This window comes from Uloborus diversus, chromosome 6 (assembly GCF_026930045.1).
Source record: "Uloborus diversus isolate 005 chromosome 6, Udiv.v.3.1, whole genome shotgun sequence".
In the NCBI taxonomy this organism is placed as follows: domain Eukaryota; kingdom Metazoa; phylum Arthropoda; class Arachnida; order Araneae; family Uloboridae; genus Uloborus; species Uloborus diversus.
In genome coordinates, this window is record NC_072736.1 from 67,550,488 (window position 1) to 67,566,775 (window position 16,288).

General features: G+C 34.2%; 1 protein-coding gene across 1 annotated transcript; it reads right to left on the reverse strand.

The window, feature by feature from the left end:
• Positions 1–5,576: 5,576 nt before the first annotated feature.
• LOC129224795 (galactoside alpha-(1,2)-fucosyltransferase 1-like) lies at positions 5,577–9,172 on the reverse strand. The gene is made up of 4 exons (XM_054859344.1): positions 9,163–9,172; positions 8,297–8,503; positions 6,768–7,015; positions 5,577–6,044 (listed from the first exon to the last, which is right to left on the reverse strand). The coding sequence occupies exons 1-4, from the start codon at positions 9,170–9,172 to the stop codon at positions 5,577–5,579; spliced, it is 933 nt and encodes a 310-aa protein (XP_054715319.1).
• Positions 9,173–16,288: the final 7,116 nt, after the last annotated feature.

A 16,288-nucleotide genomic window follows, 5' to 3' on the forward strand; every position in this document is an offset into this window, starting at 1 on the left:
TTTATTTTGAAGTGCGAAAGGTCGTGTATAACCCACCCTGTGGTTAAGTCCCGCGGATAACCGGGAGTTTACTGCAGTAATAAAAATGAGCACTTGAAGAACATCTTGGTACTGGTAAAAAATTTACGACATACGTGAATATTTAATGGAAGACATATGAAACCATCCTAGGATAATCTGTAGAAGTTACAGAGCTACTAATTTTTGTTTTTCAAAAATATTTTAAACTAGAAAGTCGCCCATAAAGGTATGACGGGTGAAAACTGCTTCTACTCTTCTATATTTGAACGAAGCCATTGCCTGTTTGGTGATATTTTGGTAGTTGAAGTTTTAACTCTAACTCACTGGATTAACCATAAACTCCAGTAAGTAGCGTTCTTTGTTGGCCATTTTTTCGTTTCTTCATTCTCCTGAAATGACACTGTCATACTAGTAAAACAGCTAAATTACCAGATCGAGTTTAGTCTTGTCACAATAATGCCTTTCCCTGCATGTACATTATCAACACATATTATCGGATTATCATGCCGTGGCACGAGTTTCATTGTTGATGACGTCAGCTTTACTCTATCATTGGCTATTAGGATGTTTCATTTTAAGTAATGTTAATGTATAGATTTTTTTGTTTTGTCAAACAATAAACACACTTTTTGACAGAAGTTACAGTTTTTCTATTACACTTGTCAAACTTTTGACTACCCTTGATGAAACTATTTCGTCACTCTCCTGGTATGTGAAAATTTTGACTCCCTCTTTTACGGGGTGTAACATAGTTTAAGAGAGTGTCCTCTATTTTTCTCAAGGACTCGGGACTCTTAAAATGTTAATGTAGCTAAATTCCTATACACGCTATAGTTAAAATTTTTGTTTTTAATGGAAGCTGAAAATCTGAGAGAAAATACACAATGTAACGTATGCTTAAACAGTACAATTTTATTATAAGAAAAAATAGTTCTAACATTTACTTTTTTCTCAAGTTACTATAACATGTAACTGTGCGCACGCTATTACTTAAAATGCATATATAATTCTAATATTAATTTAAAAGTATTGCCATTTACTTCTATTGAAACCTAAACCTAACGGGTTATTTTTAAATAAATACTTAACAAAATGTACCAAAATTTTGCGAGAAAGTAATTTTTGAAAAAAATTAATTTAATTTTTAAATTAATTTTAGGTTTAGGTCATAAATATAAATTAGAAAGACATACATAAAATGCTCTGTGAAAATATATGAGAAATTTTTTGAAACATCATGCACACAAAATGAAAAACAGACTTCTGAGAAAAGAGGTTTATACAGCTTCTGTTGTTAGAAATCTCTATGAAGTTAGTTTGCGTTTTTAACAATAATTTAAAAAGATTTTGCGTATGGTAATAAATAAGGTATCAAACTGTTCAGAATAAATTCGGCATGACATTTTTTTTCCAGGAAGTCGAAAATTTTGAAATTAAAGGTCGATAGACCTCTTGATAAGTTCCTAACAAAGGGTTAAGTATAAATTTGTTTCGATTTTTCGAGAATATGTCAAATAACTTGATTGGAAAATGTCAGGTTTTAGGAGAATCAACAGTATTTACTATAAAGCAACAATGCTCAACCTTCGACACATGGGCTGCATGCGGCCCGCCAAGGTTTTCGAAGGTACAGGTAGGTAGTTGTAGGAAAAAGAATAGGATTATACTACCTACGTACTATTACCCCTAATCTTTTTCGGATAGTAGGAAAAATATTACATTAGCTTCAAATTGTCCTAATGTTAAACCAGCTGTTCTAAATCGCCCCCCCCCCCCCTCTCTCTCTACGAGCTTTTGCATTTGTGGAAAAAGCAAAAGATTTCATTTTTGTTGAATTAAGCCCAAAAAACAGCTTATTCAACTCTCTGTCATTTTATTCCTTTTTCCTTCTTTTTTTTCATAAGCATAAACGTTGTCAAGCAATCTGTTTTGAAAGTATTTCTTTTTCACCTGTGTTCTGAGTAGATCGACTACTACGCAAGCATTATTACTTGTGAGGATGTCCGAAATCTTGATCTATTTCGGACAAAAATGGAGGTTTTAAATCTAAAGCACCGCACGTTTTCCAGGTGATGATTACGATCACACTGCGGAAGACAATGGGAGAAGCTCTTGAAAAACCATTGCGACATTAAAGACCATACGCACTACCATCCATTTTTTCTCAAACATTTTTCTTCATTGTTATGATCCTTTCATTCGTACAGCTATTAACAAAAAAGGTTCTTTTTTGTATCGGCTTCCGTCCTAACTGCATCGTTGTTATTACGATGTATTTTCGTAACCGTATCTGTCCCAGTTCTCAGATATTAGACGGCTGAGCTGCAACACGAAGAAGAACGAGATTCTATAAAAAATATTTTATTTTTTATTCATCTCAGGAAACAAGTATCGCCTTGAATGGGATATTGGAAGCTTAATTTAGTTCTTTGTTAGAGTTGTGTGGCAGAAACAATGAGCTTGAATAGAATCAAATTAAGGAGAAACACAGAATGACGTGTTTGTTGACGATTGGCTTTGATTGCACAACGGATCAAGCGAAGAACGACTGATGTAATTACTGGTGTACGGTAGAGCTTACAGGAGGAGATATTGAAATGCCCTTTTATAATGTTCTACATAAAACGGAAATTAGTTTTTTTTTAAAGCAATAATAGCGTTTGACTAGTTTCACTTTTAGTTGGAGAACCAGGGCTCTTAATCCTTTCAAATATCGCCTCTGTACTCATGAACCATTGCTCTCACATCAAAAAAAAAAAAATATATATATATATATATATATATATATATATATATATATATATATATATATGCAGGGTAAACTACTTTGATGCTGAAAAACTAGCAACCCTCTGGTCAAAAACTAGATGAAAAAACCAAAAACCCCAAACTACTTCCTTTTATGTCTATTAAGTAATCAATGTTTTTAAAGAAATCAATAAAAAGGATGCGTGCGTTTTTGCGTGTGCGCATTAAAAGTAATACTTCTCAAATGAATGACTTTTTACGCATTTTCCTACGCATGGGAAACTATGGCAAATATAAACCAATTGGGTTCATTTTAAATCTTGGCTTTTTCTTTTTCTTTTTTTTTTTTTTTTTTGGTGATTACCGCCCTGTTTGATCAAAGTTACATAGAAACTTGGTTGATGGCGGTGTCATACGTTATTTTGCCTTTTTGGTAGACTTTTAAAAAATCAAGATTTTAAACAAAAATTTAGGTTTCAGGGACCTTTTGTGATCTAAAATTGCATATAAGTTATATGAAAATAAAGAACAAAAGTACAATGTAATAGGGCTTTTCTACGGAACACGGCCATTTTGTCCCGCACATGACACCTCATATATGTCATTAAAAATAATACTTTAAAATATTGTTGAACAATTTTGTGCTTAACAAATTACAAACTTATGTGTGCACTTAAGCAAAAAATTTCGTCATTACCCTGTAAAATTATTGCTTTTTAATAAAATATATGAACCGTCACGTGCGGGACAAGCGGTTAACTTTTTCGTGGAATGGCCCAATAGTGTCTTAGAGTGTGAAAGAAAGCCCTTTCAATAATTACAACTTCAATTTGTCTCGAGCCGATGCAAAAATGTGTTTTGCAGAGATTAGTTTTCTATAGCGACAGTTATAACATATTGGGTATCTCATTAAATATCGCCAATGGCGCCAAATTGAAACTAGGTTGGAAAAAGCATTTTTGCTGCCAAATTGAACTTGCCGATAAATTCGACATTAAAGTTAAAAACCAGTTTCTCTCAAAAAAGTGTAAAAGTCCCCTTTTGCAGCATTCGATCCCAACCAAAAAGAGAGGTGCACAGCTAAATGCCGCTCAGAGTCTACGCACAAAATTTCAATCTTATACGTAGTACCGTTTTTGAGTTATGTGAGATACAATATACATACGCACATACCTAAATACAGATGTCACGATAAAACTCGTGCTAATTAACCCCAAAATGGATATTTCGGTCGTCCATATGTTTTTAATAATGTGGTGATGAATACAATGGAAGGTTAGCCCGAAAAACGACAGGTTCTTCCGCGTGCGTATGTCAAATCATAATAGTCTCTGTTGCTTCTTTATAAAACTCCTAGTTCTGGGCATATACACATTCAAAAATTAAAACATTTATATCAACTAATCCCTGTTCCAACTGTACTCGGTCTTCCTAACGCCTCTCTATATACGAGCCAGCTCATCAGCTTAAGATCAACCCTTTTGGATCTGAGCGCGTATTTGAGCGGATGTCTTTTCTGGCCAGTAATCGCGTTTGGTGATTGTTCACTGCGAGCGATTATTAGCGGCATGTGAATTATTCATTAAATGAAATGTTATTTTCAGCAAATTTGGCAAAATCCGAAAATTTGCTCTGGTAATCCTAGCAGTGCAACAATGAAAAATCCGATCCAAAATGGCGAAACTTAAGCTGATGCGTCGGCCTATCTATATATAACGGCTCTAGGTCTTCCTACAATTGATGCTGGCAATATTTTCAGAAAGAATCGGATTGCAAAATGTACTAACGTAATAGGAAAATTGGGCTTTATTTATTGTTCCCTCTTTAATGCAATTATGACCTTCGTAAAAGAGGTGCTTTGAACCACATTTTTCTAGTTTGCAGAAATTAGTTTCAAAGCAAATGCTTGATTGACTGTCTGTAAGAAACGGACAGTCATTAAGGCATGATATTAGAGTCAGTCAATAAAAAACGAGTAAGAGGCTAGAAAACAGATTTTATTCGACATTCTTCAAAAATACTGAACGAAATTATTTAAACACTTGTCCCTCTGTGAAATTAGTCGCATAATTCTGTGCTCATAAAAATCTTTTGGCTGCTGCTGGAAACAATTACGCGCGCACTCCTTTACTGCATTGTCCGAATGGAACGTTGTCCCCGAAGTACATTCTTGAGTTCTCCAAAGATGTGGAGTCACATGGGAATAGATCTGGACTATAAGGGAGATGGTTCAAGATTTCCTGTTTAAATTTTTGCAAAAGTTCCTTTTTTGCATTGGCTGTGTGTGGTTCCGGTAAACTTTCACATCATTTCATCCTGTTGCACGATATCGCTAGACCACAGACATCCAATGCAACTGAGGAACTTTTGCAGAAATTTCCGTGGGAAGTCTTGAATGTTCAGTCCAGATCCCCTTATCGTCCAGATCTACTCCCATATGATCCCAAATTTTTGGGAAACTCGAGAAGGCACTTCGGGGACAACGATTTCATTCGGACGATGAAGTAAAGGAGTGCGCGCGTAATTGGTGCCAACAGCAGCCAAAGTTCATTTATGAGCACTTAATGATATGACTCATTTCCCAGTGGGATAAGTGTTTAAACAACTTCGGTCAAACTTTTAGAAGAATGTATAATAAAGTTTGTTTTATAGCCTCTGCTTCGTTATTTATTGACTGACCCTCATATTTGATATTTCACCTTCAAGAAGGTATTCGTTGCTGGCAACAGTGAATTAGCCCTTATGCTGTTTGTTTCAACAAAGAATGGAAGATGGAGGAAAAAACTCCAATTTTTTTCAACAAAATATTAAGGAATGAGAAAAGGATTTGTGTAAGATTCCCAGTAACCAGGTTTCGTTGTTGATATTCCGATCCATTCTGGAGGATATATCTTTTCGTAAACAAAAAATTTCTTAGCGACGGTCGTGTTCGGCTTCACAAAATCTGTAAAATAGACCACAGTCCCTCCAGAAAGATATCCTCCCCAAAATCCATAGGTACCGTATGTCATGATGGTGTGGTTACATTCCGCGAGCAAGGCAAGGTCATGCCCAGGGGAAGGAGAATCTGGAACTGTTAGAATACCCAGTTGTGATAAATTCCTCTTGCACCATTTTCGATCGTCACTGACAGCCAGAAAAGTAACGTTGCCATATCTGTTTCTGAAATAATCTACAGCTTTTTGAAAATAGAGGAGATCTACCTCTCTGCCATTAGCTGCTCTCAGCCAGCCTCCGCTTCCTTTTCGTAGGTAATCGCCTCTTCGAACATGCACCTATAAAATTATTAATATTATAAGAATTGACAGTGGCCAGTATAAACTTGCTTATAAACTGTTATTATTATTATTTATTTTATCGCGATAAGCTTCAGTACGAGAATTTGACTCAAAAGAACTTTTCTTCATTTTATTTGAGACACTGACATAAAACATTTTTTTTTAATTACACCCCGAATGCTTTTTCTTTATTTACTCGATTTAAATTTATAAAAAGAGAAGAAAGTTTCAGGCAGTTTTTTCTTCAGGTTTAGGTTAAATTCACATCAATGTGCTCTTAACTTCTTACCGAAATATGGGAAACCTTTTGCTAGATTATCACATAAAACTAAAAGAGTTATTTTCTACGCCCTTGACTAACTACATGGTAAACTATACTAGTGTGATTATACTAGTGGTGAACTATATACTGTACTAGAGTATATCTACTATACTGGAGTATACATTGCAGTTCAAATGTCGAAATGAAAAATAGAACTGGAACTTTCGTCATTAAATGTATTTGACATTCGAAACGGACTGTTTTTAATGATCGCTTTTTTTTATTCAGCTGAACGATTTTAATTCCAGTAATAAGTCTTTTTAGTAAAAACTGCCATACTTGTTCTTGAAATGGGCAAAGGTGAGCTAAAATGGGCATCATGTTCAAAAGGTTTAAATTTTAAAATCCCAATTTATTTCTAATAATCCCACGAATCTCTAAATAACAAGTAAACTTACTCCAATATAAACATCCGTCCAAGGGTGCACTCGCTTCAAATGTCTTAGCAGATTTTGAGCGTAGTCGCGTATCATGGGTTTGAAGCGGAACAGTGGCCGGATGCGATCTCTCACATGCTGGAAGAAGGTGAAAGATGTTGGATACAGATTCCCGGAGATGATGTTAGAAGATACTGGGATGGAACTGTCGTTGAAAGACAACCAGAATCCTATTTGCCACGGATTACTAGCATTGAACGTAGACGTATCTATCTGTAATTAAAAATCAAACGTTATACGGGGTGCTCATCTCCATGTTGCCCAAGTAGATTATTTCTAAAAACAGTTTTGAACATTATATATGAAATCCACCGCCAGCTCAATCAATTCCAGCCGAGGACTGCAGTTTCGTGCTTATTAGCACTCATCAGCCCGACATAGGAGTGACTTAGCTGGAGGTGGAAAACCTCTTAAGGAAGCCAAAGAGTGCCAAACAGACTGGTAGCTAATACAGAATTAGCACTGACCACACAAGTGACCGAAGCAATGTTTCGATTTAACACGAATATTGAAGGCAAGGGAGGTAGTTACCGCCCTATAGCCAGGACTAAGGCAGAAATATATGAACTACACTGCCAGCTCAGTCACTTCCAGCGGAGGATATAGAACGGTAACTTACTGAATAGTTTGGAACATTCTTAATCAAAGAAAATAAATGTTTCATTTTAAATATTTGAATTGATATGTCTTGCGGGAAAACTTTAAAAACAGTATTTCAAATAGTACTACATTTAAGTTAATAATCAATCTGTAAAATTTAGTACTTAAGTATTTTATTTTTAAGTTTGAAGATTCCCACTCCCATCTAAAATACGTAATGTTGTATTATTGTTGCAACGAAATTTTAGGAGAATGTTACTGAAAATTCAACTTCATTAGAATATTATTTGAAATATTCTCGAGAATAATCTCCAAAAGATTATTACTGAGAATTTTACATCCCTAGCAGTAAATATAATCATTCAATTATTTTTACTGCTATTTTTACGGAAAAAAGTATCGGGGTACCAAAAGTACACCTGCTTATAAGACTTGTTTTCATTAACTAGTATTGCCCGTTTTCCACGAGAAGGCACTTGACTATTCCTTCGTCACGTGGTATCCGTTGATTCTATTTCTCTGTTTTCGGCAGAAGATATATTCGGATCATAGCATTTTGTTGTAAAAGCAGCAGTTTTTAAAATGTAAGGATAACTAAAATGACAACAGACAAGAGAAGCAAGTGATTTAAAGGACACTAAGACTTTTTTGCACATTATAATGCACGCTCAAGTTAAGGCTGTCTGGTTGTCTCATTTAGAATCGTATGGATTGCTTGCCGATAACCCCCGCGTAAAATGGAACTCTACGTTCGAAGAGGCGGGGCTAAGTGCCTTCTCGCGAAAAACGTACAAGCGTTTTTTGCTTTCTCCCACAACTTAAAAGTTTTCCCAATATTTAGACCTACGCACGAGCGTTTTAAGCAATTTTTATGCTAAACTTTTGCTAACTCACCTGAGGCACAGTAAGATCGAAATAATGGGACAGCGCTTTAAACGTATCAGGCATCAACGCTATTCTTCGTCGATTAAGATAACCAAGGCCGTACAAAGTGGCCAACGAGAACATCTGGTTACCCAACCGTCCCTCATTTGGCCGGATAGTTAGAGGCTGCACGTTCCAGGAATTCTCTGTTGGTTCTGATCTTCTTTGATTGCCTTTAAAACAAACAAAGTAAATTTTAAACCCAATTTGCCAGAAAAAACATTAAATCGGTTTCGTAAAACAAGATGTATAAAAAAGAATGACTCGATTTGAAGAAAAAATAGCTACACATTTCACTGGAGATGGAATTATGGTTCAATTATGCATCGGTTAAAAGGGCAGAAATCTCGAGCTTCGCCTAGCTGCCGCCACGTTCGTTTTTTAAAAGATGGCTACTGAATCACAAAATTCGTTTGGTATTCGTGAAGTATGCTACGTAAAGTGTGATTCAGTAGTAACTGTTCAGCTTGTTATTCGTTAAAAATACTGTGGTGCTGAACATACCGCCAGGAAGAGCAATAGAAGGTGGTAAAATACAATTCAAAGACACAGGTTGCTTATGTCAAGCAAAATAACTTGACCGTCTACGCATAAAAGATGAAAAAAAAAAAAAAATACTGTGTAGACACATATTGTGTATTCAAAAGTGGACATCAAAAGCAACTTAATGTGCCTTTTTTTATACCTCGTAATTCAAATGCTGTCTAAAATTAATCTGTAAAATCTTAGTTCAATAATTCTTTAAAAAACGCGTTTCTAATCAAATCATTCTTTTTGAAGCATCCTGTATATTTTCCCCAAATTCCATTTTTTGTTTCAGAAAGAGACATACTAATTGTCATACTAACTTTTTAATAGCCATTTCGCAGTTTTAAGCCAAACAGGCACGGAATAGAGTTTTAAACTTCCCACTTTAGTTAATAATTTAGGGGGGAGGAGTTTCCATTTCTTTTTTCTCTCATTTTTGTTTTCCCTCCCATCTTTATTTCAGCTGTTCTTTTTGCATTTATTGGGTCACACCTTATAATTTTTTTCGTAAAACTTTCTGAATTTTTTATTCACCGTTTTCTAAGTATTTTTAAAAATAATTGAGAATAATAGCTCTGAATGATGGGGTTTAGCAATATTTTTCGTGCTGCAGCAGCTTGCTTGTACTGACTTTGTTCTCGGAACTCTGTAATACGTGCAAGTGTAATTTTTATTACTTTTACCTTGACTGATACCATTGCCCTTCTTTCTTTTCTTTTTATTATTACTTTTTAATGCAAGTATACATGATACTGGTGTTGCTAACAGGCAACACCAGTAATATAATTATTAATAGTGATATAAGTAATAAAATTATTACTTATTGCTGATTAATTTTAATAAATATGTAATGTTGTATTAGTTGCGTAGAATGTAGTCTTCTGTTCATGGATATATAGCTACAAAACAAAAATAGGGCAACTATGTATCCACATTAGAGTGTCCCAAAAAAACGATAGTCGATGTTTTATCTCGCACAACCTCTTATTTTTTTTCCTGTTAGATCAAAACAATTGTAAAAAAAAGTTTCATATAACATGAACAACACCAACCTGTGCCGACTTGCGCCTAAAAGTGTGACGCCGAATCAAAAAAAAAAAAAATTCGGAAGATAAAAATTTCATTTCGATAAAACATTGCCCCTATCGCCCCACGTGTACCAAAAAATTATTAATTCGAATTAAAAAAATATTTAGGTGTCCAGCTCCAGCAGGAGGCCTAAAACTTGTAATTTATTCTAAAAAACTGATTTTTTTTTGTCTATACATTTCTATAAAAATATGAGATACATTTTAAAAAGAAAAATATAAACAGTAAACTCGGTGATTAGCGCTAAATAGAAATTTTTGCTCTCTTGCAATATTTAAGTCTCCCACATAGTACTCAAAATATGGATTTTTTTCAAGTTTAAGTTAAAGTTTACATTTTAAATATATAATTTTTTATTATTATTCATTTGCAAATGTTGATTTGAAAATGTGTTCGCTAATCATTTTTGAACTTGATATTTTATTGAAATGTATATGTAATTTTTTTAAAGATAAATCGAAAAAATCCATTTTTTGAAGAAAATGATAAATTTTAAGCCTCTTGACGGACACTAAAATATTTTTTTTAATTTGGAAAAATATTTTTGAGATACATGTGGGGATATAGGGACGACATTTTATCAATAAACGTTTGATCAACGGGTTATCATGAAATTTCGAACTTCAAAAAAAAATTGTTTTATTATTCGGCCTAGTAAACAGGGCTGGTTTACACTTTCGGGCGCAAGTCGGCACAGGTTGTCGTTGTTCATGTTAATGAAACTTTGTTTGCAATTGTTTTGACCTAACAGGGAAAATATTAGAGAGTGTGCGACTTGAAACATCGACTTTCGGTTTTTTTGGGGGGGAGGGGAGAGCGGACACCCTAATACACACCAATTAATCATAGCCCGGTCTGCTTGCAGACTAGGAGACTTACAGAAAAAGTGCAAGAAATGTTGTACCGAAAATTCTACCACCTTGATGTGTGACTTTTGTCAACGTACTGTTACCTCAAAGATGACTTTTTGCAGTTTCATTTTAAGTTATCAGATTAAAATGAAAATACTTTACTTGTATGAAATTCCCTAATTTTTAAGTCACAATTTAACGGATAAGATACGGATGAAAACTATATTTTGTAAAAACAAATCGGATGTTTAAGTAAACAAAAACTTACCAAGAAACTCAGTATGTTTGACTCCATCGAAGTTGTAATATTTACAGAAGATAACAGAACATGTTACGATAAAAATGACAAAAATTTTCCGGTACGTTTTTACCTGCATTCTCAGTTTTGATATCGGTGTGCTATATATCCATGATTCTTCAATGCCTTCATTTATTTACCACAAAATTATGACCAAATTTAACGACTTTTGACAAAAGGAATCGAACTATGAAGTTCTTTGCCATGCTGCTTAGATAAGTTTCTCCTCAACATAACTGTTGTTATCCTGTGCGAACCAGATTCTAAGAACATTTAACGTTCCAACCTTTTACATTAGGTCAAAATGACAACAGCAAGAAACTTCATGGTAGAAAAAAGCATTCGGGTTAAGATGTTGATACACTTCAAATTCAATTAATATCTAAGATTAAATATAGAATACAACTACTGCTTTCTTTGTTTCCGTGGGAAATCGGACATCTGTTTGAACGTTGGTGAACAATTTTTTCATAGATAAGATTGAATTCTTTAATAAGGTGATCATTTTTAACCTCAAAGAATGAAACTCAGTGTCGTAGCCAGAAAAATATTTCGGAGGAGACTGTGGTTGAATTTGGGAGCGGGAGGTCCATTTTGGGAGGGGGAGGAATTTGGGAGGGAGGTTTTTGAGTCGTTTACTATGGTCAAAATAGAACATTTCTGCGTTTAAGGGGGGATGGATATTGTTTCCAAATCTTACCCTGGATACGCCACTGATGAAATTGAGATGGGGGACCCTCAGAGTTGAATTTAGCTTAAATATGCCACAATAACTTCTAGATGTCCTCCTGCAAAGCAATACTACCTTACAGTTACTGAAAAGTATCATTTAAAACAATTTGAAACCCGATTTCAACAAGAAAAAATAAAAGAAAACAGAATGGTTCGAAAAATCTTCATTAGATATCATTCCACCAGCGGCTTGAGAACGCCTCCCAATCAGGACCAGCAGCCCAGCAACAGTTTGCTTAAATACCGGAGCCACCGAAGCCAGGAATCAGTCTCACCAAACTCAAACCACTGATGATGGCTGCAGCAAAGCAAGCCGAAACGTCTGGAATTTCTACTCCAATTAGACCACGGTCAATAAGTCCGGAAATGTTATCTCCCCATATTGACGCCGGCCGTGAAAGCCTTAAACATTATTTAATTAGAAATTTGCTTTAAAAATTACAGTACATAAGGAAGAACATTATATTTTATAATAAAACTTGCATTGAAATAGTATTTTTTATTTCTTGTGGTTAATTTTCGCTTTCAAAAAAAAAAAAAAGCTAAAAATTTTCACTTCACTTTTTTATGGGGCAAAGTGAAAAATAAAATATTTTTGTAATTAAATGTTTTTATTCGATTATAAAAACATTTTTGATCAAATGAATCAGTAAATTAAAGATTGAATGAATAAAGAAAAAGATGCTGAAAAAATAAATGAATAATTAAATAAATAAATTTAATTAATGTCTAAGGACAAATAAACGAGTGAGTAAAAGAGTGAATGAGTAAGAAAATAAATGAATAAATGAATAAATAAGTGAATTACAAAATTAAGGTATGTTAATAAAGTAATTAGCAAAAAATACGTAAGAGCTTTAATAAATGATTGAATAAGTAAACGAAATTAACTACTTCACTTTGCCCCGCATGTACTTGTCTAATTGCACAAATTACTTAAAATACAAATAGGCTTAATATTAACTAAATAAATGTTGCACTATATATTAGAAGGTCTCAATTAACATTTAAAATGTTAATTGCAAGAACTTTATCATTTAATAAAACCAAAATTTTTGACTTAAAACAAAATATTACAATATGAGTATCATTTTTTGGAAATTGCTTGTGTTATATTCTATGATTTTCTGATTTTTTTTTTTTTTTTTTTTTTTTTTTTTTTTTTTTTTGACTGAAATAGGCTGCATGTGAGACTGCATAGTTAAAATATTACTAGATAGCGGAGTAATTATTTCACGATTTCACTTAAATTCCCCACATTCCCCTACTAAGTAAAATTTAAATAGGGAGTGGACACACACGAATTCAACATGTCTCAGTTTGAATTAAATAAAATATGAGTTTACTCTCTATATTAATATGTTAATTTCAAACCATCTTTTTCAAAATGTCATAGTAATGAACTAAAGCAGTGATTAGCGATTGAAAATTAGCATATAAAACTGTTTTAGGCGCTGTGTATCTGACAACTTGATTTGTCAACAATTTCATCGTGAAAATACGATACTTTCTGCTAAAAATCACTGTAAAACTAAATAGAATCAAGAGAGCACTGAAGTAAATGTTTGTTCCTGATTAACTCCACGACTCGAAAAGAAGGGTTTTGACACGCGTGCATATATTATCTTTAATATTTAATGCTTTTATCAGGTGTTGACAAATGTGTTGCAAAAATTTTATCGGTTTCGATTGCTTCTATTTCAATAGTCAAATTTGGATCGTCTCCATTTTTTAATTTAATCTCAGCAACGCTCGAATTGGAATGTGTTTCTTTAGAGCCCAAAGTGCTAAGTGAAAGTTCTTCTCACCAAATTTTATGCGTCTACTGCATGGGTAAAATATTAAGGCATTAAAGAGAGCAGCGAATCAGACGCACGATAAAATAATTAAAAATCTTGTGCTTTCGGCGAAGCTTTAAAATGTGTGCTAAGAATAAATTGTTTGTTATTTAATTTCGAAAAGCTAGAATTATTCTTTTACAAACACATAGATAAATTTCTATAATTTAGATTAAATAAAATAATGTGAGAAAGAAATTAGTGTTGAAAACTGAAGAATAATAGATCGTAAGCTAACGGTGAATCCTGAAAATCTGTGATAAGTACAATTATAAGACTTCTATTCTAACTACCAAACGGTACGACCTTGAGGGTCACAGATCTGGATGACATTCTGGAGTTAGGTCAGTTCGCACTAGATATGAACCCATGTAAAGCAGTTTGACTGCATAGGCCCTAATTCGGCTGCGACGGGGGTCCAAAGTTGTTATTAGAGTCCAGAAAAACAATGGTTTTTCCTTTGAAATTAAACTTTTTTTACGCTTTTCTTGCATTTACATTGCAGTAAGAGCCAATTAAATCCATTCACAACATAAAATAAATCCCCCCTCCCCCCTTCGTTGTATTGACAATAGCCGCCGAATGTCTTGAGAGGGTAGAACGCCATTATTATTCATTAATCCTTCAAATCTGTGGTTAAAACGGCAAAAATGTGAGAGTCAGGAATATGGATAAATTCTGGATTTAGGTCAATTAGCACTAGATATGAGCCCAGGTAAAATATTTTGAGTGCATAGGCTCGAGTTCGGCTGCAAAGAGGTTCTAAATTTGCTTGTGTGGCTCCGGTACTAGCAAGAGCGTTTTCTTTGGAATTTGAAACTCAACTCAACTTTGCACAATATTTGCTCTCCTTACATCCGTCGCGTCTCTTGTTAGTACAACGTAGGGGTGGTGAAATTGCTCTATACTGTGAATGCATTCAGTTAGGCGATGTGTGCAATGCAATATCAAGAAAAGAGTTAATTTCAAAACAAAAACCATAGCTTTTCTTGAACTAAATTAGAAACTTTGGACCCCCATCACGGCCGAACTAGGGCCTATGCAGTCAAAGCGCTTAACCTGGGCTTATATCTAGTGAGAATTAAACCAAGTCCTGAATTTCGTCCAGATCCGTGAACCTCAAGGTCGTTCCGTTTGGTAGTAAGTATTTTTTAGACTAGAACGAATTTAATTAATTCCATGCTAAGGTATCTTACTATACTTACTGTAAGCAGTTACTGTATTGTTAGTTTTTTTTTCTTTTTTTAATTTTATAATTAGTATGCTATATTACCTGCTGTTCAGCTTTCCGCCGCCATCTTGTTTATATCGGTAAGTGAATGAATAAGGTTCGATTATTTTTATAGCCTGTTGTCCGTGTTTTTAAAATTATTTGCAACCCTTAATTATTTATATTTAACATTTTTTTGTGATTTTTCTTTTAAATATTTAATGTAGCTTTTTTAAATGAACGAAGTCATTGTGAAAAACGACCGTGGGATGAACGGATCATTAAAAAGACCGACATTGCCTACGCTTACACTGTTAAAAATTCATCTAACTTTTATGGTAAGTATTACTGTACAGTGGAGTGTTTACAATACATAAAAAAATATGGTAAATCGTACCGAAAATAAAATAACGATTGTAGCGCCAATTGATAAACCACGTGACTTACAGTGTGAAGCTCATAACACCGTATTTCTCGTCATTCGATGTGATCCAACCGGTATGGTGTTCAGCAAAGCCACCTGCCAATACGAAGGTCCTGAGTTCGAACCTTCTATTCTCATTTTGCTTTTTATAATTGAAGTAGGATTTTACGGTAAAAGTTAGTGTCAACATGGATGCCAGTAACTTTTCCCGTAAAATGTCAGGATTTTTTTAACAGTACTGATTTGCATCAACATACGAGTAATTTCAACTATTTTTAGCTGTTTGCTCCTAAGCCGTTATTTTAAAGTTTTGAACAAGGTCATAGTTTTATGATTCACTCAGAAGGAATTAGGTGGAAGACTCGTCGTTTGGTAATCATGTTCAGAAAAAGAATGGGCATGGGCAGAAGCTGTGATGGAATGTTTGTTAAAAATCTGTTTTGCAAATTGGAAGATTCCTCATCGATCTGATTGCGAATCGTCTGCAACAGGTATATCACCTAACCGGAAGATTCGAAGATACACATCGAGAACGGTTCGAAAATGAGAAATCGAAACAAACCAACCGACCGTAATCGCTGTCAATGCAAAACACTTCCTGATGTTTAGGCTAATGCCTAAAGTGAAAGGCGTTCAGCACAAACGCATCCTACACAAAAGCTCTCTATGTGGCAAAATGATTTCTTTCCGAATTCAAGCAGGCGTTTGTCGAACAATGAAGGAACAGAAACGAATTATCGAATCAACGCTCTTAATGCATAATGATGCGTGCACCGGACAAAACATGTTCTGGAGTATGGACTGAATTCCAATTTCGAATAATCCGTTGGAATAGATTTTTGAGCTGTGTGGATAGTTGAATAGTTGAATGAGCGCTTATTCACAAATCATGTATTGTTCACATCATTAGTAACTGAATTTTTCTGTATTGTTTTATCACAAAGCTAGCAATTGTCAAAATAGCATTTTTCTACATCTGACAATGAAA